Here is a 7,788-nt window from a genome sequence, read left to right on the forward strand (position 1 = left end):
TTGAGAGCTAATGTAATGTATTCTGCTGGGTTTTGGACTTGCTTGGTGCCCTTTTTCCCTTTTTTCCATCCAGTTTCTCCCATTTGTAATGGAACATCTACCTTGTGCCTCTTTTACTATTGCACTTTGGAAACAGGTAGCTTGTAATCTAGATTTCACTGGTTCACAGATGAAGAGGAATTTTGCCCCAGGATGGAATATGCCTAAAGCCTCGCCCATATTTGATTTAGATGATTCAGAAGATGCGATTTTGAACTTGGAGTTGATTTATGACTTTTGGAATGATGTGATGGGGAGAATGTTTTTCATGTAGCAAGGACATGAATTTGGGGGGTGAATGGTGGAATGTTATGTATTGAATTGTGTCCCCCCAAAATATGTATTGTAAATCCTAACTTTATACATTTGGGAATGGGTTGTCTTTATATTAATGAGACAGGATTAGTGTAGGGTATGTCTTAAATCAATCTCTTGTGCAATATAAAAAGAGATTAAACAATCAAGCGAGAGAAGCAGAGATGGGAAAAGAGAGCTGCCAGGCCACATGAAGATCGCCCAGGAGCAGAAGCTCAGAAGAGATAAGAACCAACACGGAGAAAGCCTTCCCCTAGAGCCAGCACCCTGAATTTGGGGTGCTGTGAGAAAATAAATAAAATATAAAACTGAGAAAACAAATACCACAAGCCAGCCACTTGTAGTATTTCTATTATAGCAGCGCTAGGTAACTAAGACAGTGCTCGTTAAGTGTTATTTGTCATTTAATCCACCATATGCCTACTCCATCCCACAGTAATATATAAATTGCAGCTTCCTGGCTTTTTTGTGCTATTTCTTCCACCTGGGTCACACTCCTTTTCTACCTATCTAAATCAAAAGTGTTAAAAACCAAAGATATCACTTTGAGGACTAAGGCGCACCTTACCCAAGTCCTGGTATTTTCAATTGCCTCATATGCATACGAAAGCTAGATATTGAATAAGGGAGACCGAAGAAGAACTGACGCCTTTGAATTATGGTGTTGATGAAGAATATTGAATATACTACCAGAAGAACGAAAAAATCTGTCTTGGAAGAAGTACAGCCTGAATGCTCCTTAGAAGCAAGGGTGGCAAGACTTTTTCTCATGTATTTTGGACATGTTATTAGGAGGAATCAGTCCCTGGAGAAGGACATCATGCTTGGTAAAGCAGAGAGTCAATGAAAAAGGGGAAGACCTCAATGAGATGGATAGATATAGCAGCTGCTGCAGTGGGCTCAAGCATAGCAATAATTGTGAGGATGATGCAGGATGGACAGTGTTTTGTTCTGTTGTACATAGGGTCCCTATGACTCGGAACTGACTTGACAAGACCTAACAAGAGACTTTTCACATGCTGTCTGTTATTACTTTACCTGTTTCTCACATGTGTTCATTTTGTTTCCTAAAGGACACTTTAAGCTCTGGAAAGCAGAGGCCTTTCTTTTCTTAGTCTTCTTTTGTCCTATGGGGAAAAAATTCCCCTTAGATGTCAGTACCAAGAATAGTTGTGCTTTTTCTAAACCACTGGTTTGTTTTTGAGCCTATGGACACCAATATTATATCTGATTGTATTTCTGTTTCCTTCTTTCCATTGGCTGCTACGGAGCTCAGAATCAAGCTTGTGGTTTACCTCTAGCTAGTACACTATTCTTTAGGTCTCACCCCATCTTTATATTATTTATTTTTCCACATTTATTTCTCTGTGACCCCAGTTTCTGCACTTTTTATATCCTGCTTTCTTATATTCATTTTTTAAGCATCTTAAATCCTTTTGGAAACAAAAGGGGAATAAATAGTACATATTTTAGTGTGAGGCAGCATGGAGGCATGACAAGAGCCGGGGCTATGCAGAAGGTAGACCTGGGTTAAAGCCACTATGCCGTTGACCTGCAGAGTAGCCTTAAGCAAATTACCCCCGCTCTCCCAAATCTCCATTTCCCAGCCTGACCAAAGAGAGAAGGAACCTACCTCACAGGGTTGCTGTGCTGTATAAATGAACTGATGTGAGTTGAAGTGCTGAACAGTATACCTGGCATCAGGATGCTGCCCATTAGATGTTAGTTCTATCTTGTATCCTCCAGCGTGCCTTTAGAAGTTAAGCCATTAAGGAGCATTGAGTTTCTCTTTAGGGAGATGAGAATCATTTTGGAAGTGGATGGTGGTGATGATCGCCCAATATGGTGGAAGTAATGCCACTGAATGGTATACTTGAAAATGGTTAACATGTCAAATGTTTTGTTACATAAATATTACCACAATTAAAAAAATTTTAAGTTAAGCTATACTGACAAGCAGATGTTTCTAAATTAATGGATGGGAAAATTTATACTACAGTTAGTAGGTATTGCTCAATTCCAGCACCTACGGAAGCTTCTTCCCTCAGGCACTTAACCAATTTGCTTAATGAGTAAATATGCCTGCAGCTCACTTTAGACTTCTGGAAATTACCTTCATTCCTGTCTCTAGTGCCATAAAATCACTGAATAAAAGGCATTAAAGCGTGAAGACGTGCTTGTATCTTTCAATTCTGCGTGGAGTGGGTTTTCCCTCTCAAAAATAAACAATTTCTGGTAAATAATAAGTCCCAGGGTGGCACAAAGAGTTAAACACTCAACTACTAACTGAAAGGTTGGCAGTTCAAGCTCACCCACAGGTGACCTGGAAGAAGGGACCTGGCAGTCGGATTCCGGAAGGTCACAGCCTTGAAAGCCCTATGGAACATAGTTGTACCCTGTACACTTGGGGTTGCCATCAGTCGAAATCAACTTGATTCAGTTTGGTTTTTGATAAATAATATCATTCGAGAATGCTGAATTCCCAGGTGTCAGGGAGTCAGGGCTGTATCTGACAAAGGCTTCCTGGTGTCAACCACTTGCTAGCTGGCTGTAAAAATTTCGTATACTGGCTCTGCTGGGATCAGGAGTCCATTTGCAAACTATAATATGTGCTTCCTGGTCTGACCTTGCTGTCACCCTCTTTTTCTCCATTAGCCTTGTAGCAGTGCCTGGGAATCTGCATCCTGTGGAAAGACAGAGGATCAGATGACGGCTTCCAGTCAGGCTCGGAAATATGTGAATGCATTCTCGGCCCGGACTCTGGTCATGTGAGATGTTTCCAGACAAGCATTATGGTTTTCAGAACACTTCAAGTTGACTTGGGATCTATCATTCCTCTACATGAAACTTTTCATGAATGGGAGAAGAGCCTATTTTTGTTGTGGTACAACAGTTGAGAGCAGCACAAAGTGCATTTAGTTGACCGAAATCTTATTGGATTTCATCCAACTAAAAGAATTTTTTTAAAAATAAATAACAGTCTTACCTAAATTATTAGGTAATGAATTGTCATCAATTGTTAATATCTTAATGCAAAATTTTTTTAAACATAAAGTGATTTATCTGTATTTTAGAGGATCCAACAAACCAGTATTTTCTCCTGTGATGACTTCTTTGAATTTTTACATTAAGAAAAGGTACTCCAATATTTCACTTTCCTCAATCACTAAACACAATATATTGATTAAAAAAAAAAAAAATCAGCATAAGCATTACTCTAGATGTTGACTTAATACCATGGGATAATTAACCAAGATTGTAAATGCTCATTTATGGTTAATAGCATTGGGGGTACATTTACTGTACTAAACCATTTTATGAGTTTTTGTTAGCTTGCTTTAAAAATTATTACTGTATGAAATAGTTTTATAAAAAAAATTATATTTTTATTCAGTAATTTAATTTTGTAAATGCCAAATGAAAAATGTGTTTTGCTGCTATGGTCTTAGCCTGTAGACATTGCTGCTAGTTTCAGAGGGGCAGTAGAGCTTTGGATGGAAAGAAAAGAAACTTGGTGTTAGGTAATTGACTATGCACTAGTATTTCAAACTTTTTTTATTTTTTATATATATATACATACATATATATATACATTTTTTCCTTTTGTAATACATTGGAAAACTTATTTGGGAGATTTTGCATTTGTTGTTGTTGTTTGTTATTGTTGGTTTTTAAGAGCAATGCATTGCACTTCTTTTTTGGGAGATCTATGTTGTTGATGTCCTGTGTTTTGTTTTGAGTTCAGCCTGACTGCTCTTTAATTCAGGGTTGTGTGTTTTATCGCATCCATGGTTTCTAAGTGTATGGTCTCAGAACTGCTGCACGGAGCCTGAGTTTGCAGCTGGGAGACAGAAGACTGGGGTTGATACCCAGTTGCTGCCTTAAGAACATTTGGTGCAAGATGGCCGGCACTAAACTTTTGATATGAGAGTGTACTTACTGCCTTGTAGAGAAATAAAGCTGTGCCCTTATTTTACTTACTTTTGACTTCTCTCTTATTTGTGATCATGGACAATAATCAGACTTTAAAGAAAATGAAGGCAACACGGTACGATTAATAAATTGCCCAGATTCTGAACTCAATGTGATAAAGCCAAGAATCATACTTTGGAGAAAGAGGAGCAGACAAACCAATTTAAAAAGTACACAAAATAATCATGTGCAGAATACCAACTGTAAGGGATCTTCCAGACTGTATCAGCCAGGGTTCCAGCAGCATTCCAACTGGGATGATGTGAGGGGAGTTCATTTACAAAGAGACTGGTACCATAGATGTGGGCAGGGTGTAGTGGAACCACAGGCATAGTGCAGGCACGTGGATATAGGCCTCATGCTACTGCCACCTAGAGGGGGAGAGTTGTGGAAAGCAGGAACCCTTGAGTGGAATTGGGGCTTCTGGCAAAGTCATTGATGTCCAAGGTGACCTTACAGGGAGGGAGCTAGAGGTAATGCCCTAACTTTGCTTCCCGTATAGCTCCCATCTCTGCCTGGGCACCTCATTGGCAGAACCAACCAGTTACCAGTTGCCAGAGGGCAAATAAGTGCCCTGATGTAAGCCAGATGGTCAGCCTCCTAAGGCAGAGAGCTGGAGGATGCGTTCTGGAGGAACAAGGACGTGGAGTCCCAGCCCAGCTACCACTCAGTCCAACTCCCCCATTTTACAGCTGAATCTCCACTGGCTTCCCTCTCTTAGCTCAGTGTTTATTTCCCTGTGCTACAATCTCTTTAACACAAATACCTTATCATTTCCTTTAGTCAATCTGTTTCAACTGAGACTTTAAATTCTCGTATGTATGATGTTAAACACTTGGTATTAGTAGAGCAAAGGATTTGTTACACCTATTTTAATTACTAGCCTTTAATATAGCTTAGCATTCTTTGATCATCTTTCTGATAGATCATAACACTTCATCCTAGTGTTAGGAAGTTTTTTATATTCAACACTCTTTTGAGTATTTTTCCAGGTGCTGACTCTACCACTTACTAGCAGTATGAACTTGGAGAAGTCACTAACATCTCTGAGCCAGGCTTGTTTGCTCTATCTGTGAAAGGAGTTCATTCCCACAGTGAACTTTTGTTAGTGATGCACTATACAATATTTGTTATTATGTGCCCTCTGCATAGTTAAATGGTGTCTGCCACACAGTGTGTCAAATGCTCATCTGGCTGGTAATGTGCACTACTGATTGCAGACTTCAACGTGGGGTCACATTAAAGAGTGAACTCAACGTTATACAGAACAAACAAGTTTCTAACAACTGTGTTACCCAATAACTCAAGACTAACACAAGTGTGTTACCCAATAACTCAAGACTGAACACCTGGGCTTGTTAAAAGATTATGATGACTGGCCAACATGGCACACAGACAGAAGCACCACGCTGTCCCTCCACAGCAAAGACAAGTAAAGTAAAACAGACAAGCATCATTCCTGGAACCTGAAGTGTTAAATGATGAGATAAAGAACTCAGCCAAGCACTGAATGGAATAAGAAACTTACAGAGGACAGAGAGCAACGAGAGATACCTGCGGAGGGCTTCATCAGCTAACACAGCACAGATCTGCCATCTTGGACTCCTGTCCGGGATCAGCAGACAGGAAACATGGGAAAGCAGCTTCACAGAATTTCCAGCAGGAGACAGCACCCAGTAACCAGCGATACACGCTTTCCCACCAACCATTCTCTTCCTGCTGATCTACCTACTAGCTTCCTGGCTGGCCACAGTGGCTCAGCCAGCCCGGAAATGCAGTGTCCGTGCCACTTGGATTCACCTCACCCACATGGGAGATCCGCAGACAAGGAATACAGAAAAACAGCTTCACAAAGTTCCCAGCAGGAGACAGAGCATCCAGTAATGAGCAATATACAATTTCCTAACCATCTCTCTTCTTCCCCACCCCTTTGGCCTCCTCTGCTTCCCGCCAGCTGCAGTCTCTTGCTGGGAGGCAACTGCTTTGGCCTCAGGCTGCTTGGCTGGGCCCCTGAGCTGGTGTTGGTTCTTTCCGTCTCTTTTGGTTTCCTCTGTGCTTCCTACCACCTCCCCCTCCTTTCTCTGGAACACCTGGCTCCATGTGCCATCTTTCCTTCTTCTTGAAAGGCTGCAAAGCCATGCTCCACTGGGGAACTGCTGCCCCGGCCTGGGACACCATGCTGGTTGGATCCCTGGGGATTTTTTTTTCCTCTTGTTTTCTTTGTTCTGTTTTGTTTTGTTTGTTTGTTTTCGTTTTCGCAGCTTGGGAGCCCCTTCTAGGTGGGCTGTACTGCACAGCTTAGGAGCCACTCCCCCAATCTGCACAGCCATGTAGGTGGGATCCCTGGGGGCATTTTTTTTCTTCTTTTTTTTTTTTCCTTTCCTCTCTTTTCTTCCCTTTCTGTCTTCATTTCTCAGTTCTCATCTCTCTACACTTCTTTTCCTGTCCCTGAATGCTTGGTGCTGTGTGACATCTATACCCCTCTATCCAGGCTATGCTGCACAGCCTGAGAGCCACCTCCCCAGTCTTAGCAGCCCCAACTGTGGGACTCCTGGGGTTTTTCTTTTCCACATTTTTTATCTATTTTCTTCTTTCCTTTTTCTTTTTTTCCTCCTTGCTTTTCTCCATTTCTCAGTTTCTCATCTATCCACTCCAACAGCAAGCTCCCTTAGCACTCTTTCTTTCTTTGCTTGTTTGTTTTTGACTCCTGTTTCTCTCTCCACTCTCTCCTCTTTCCCATACCCCTATTAGCTCCACGCATCACGACCTCTCCCTCACTTTCCTTCTTACCTGCACAGTGCACTGAGCATCACACCCCCAAGCAGCACAGGCACTGCCTATTAGAACCTGCCCAGCACTGATTCCTGGCCTGCCCTGTTGGCCCTAGTACATACCACAGACAAACCCTCCTAGCCTCTCCCCTTCAGCTGAACCTGCCCTGCTGCACCATAGCTGAATGACTGGCCCTGCCCATTGGAAAAGTGGGTGAAAATTATCGTGGCTACAGATGAGCAAATAACAAAGAACACACAGCCCGCCTGCACAGACATAACCAAGTAAAACAAAAAAGCAGGATGAAACAAACAAATCTACACTCAAGAAACAAAGAAAATACCTACTGAATGTCCCAAAGACAGCAGACAATATTGAAACATATTTAAAAAAAAAAAAAAAAAAGGACAGGATGGTTCCGGTGACACCAGATGACTTTCCAGTATAAGAAAAGGCACTAGAACTACAGAAGCACCATGCTGTCCCTCCACAGCAAAGACCCAAAAAACTAAGTAAGACAGGGACAAACAGGGAATTCAAATCTCTGATATTTAGAGCAATCCAAGAGTTGAAGCAAAAAGCAGACAAAAATGAGGAAAAAATAGACAAATTTATGGAAAAGGCAGACAAATTCATGGAAAATACAGATTAAAAAAATGGAACAATTCAGGAAAGTAATACAGAAACAAA

At 41.4% G+C, this 7,788-nt stretch overlaps 1 protein-coding gene across 3 annotated transcripts in view; it reads left to right on the forward strand.

Moving 5' to 3' along the window:
- The window catches only part of MYB (MYB proto-oncogene, transcription factor), a 45,693-nt gene extending 41,377 nt beyond the window's left edge, over positions 1-4,316 (forward strand). For all 3 annotated transcript variants that reach the window (XM_049901626.1, XM_049901635.1, XM_049901655.1), the window contains one exon: positions 3,010-4,316. In XM_049901626.1, coding sequence (XP_049757583.1) covers positions 3,010-3,126 — 117 coding nt within the window. In that variant the 3' untranslated portion in view covers positions 3,127-4,316. The remainder of the gene's footprint in view (positions 1-3,009) is intronic.
- The last annotated feature ends 3,472 nt before the right edge of the window (positions 4,317-7,788 follow it).

This window comes from Elephas maximus, chromosome 1, assembly GCF_024166365.1.
Source record: "Elephas maximus indicus isolate mEleMax1 chromosome 1, mEleMax1 primary haplotype, whole genome shotgun sequence".
Classification (NCBI taxonomy): domain Eukaryota; kingdom Metazoa; phylum Chordata; class Mammalia; order Proboscidea; family Elephantidae; genus Elephas; species Elephas maximus.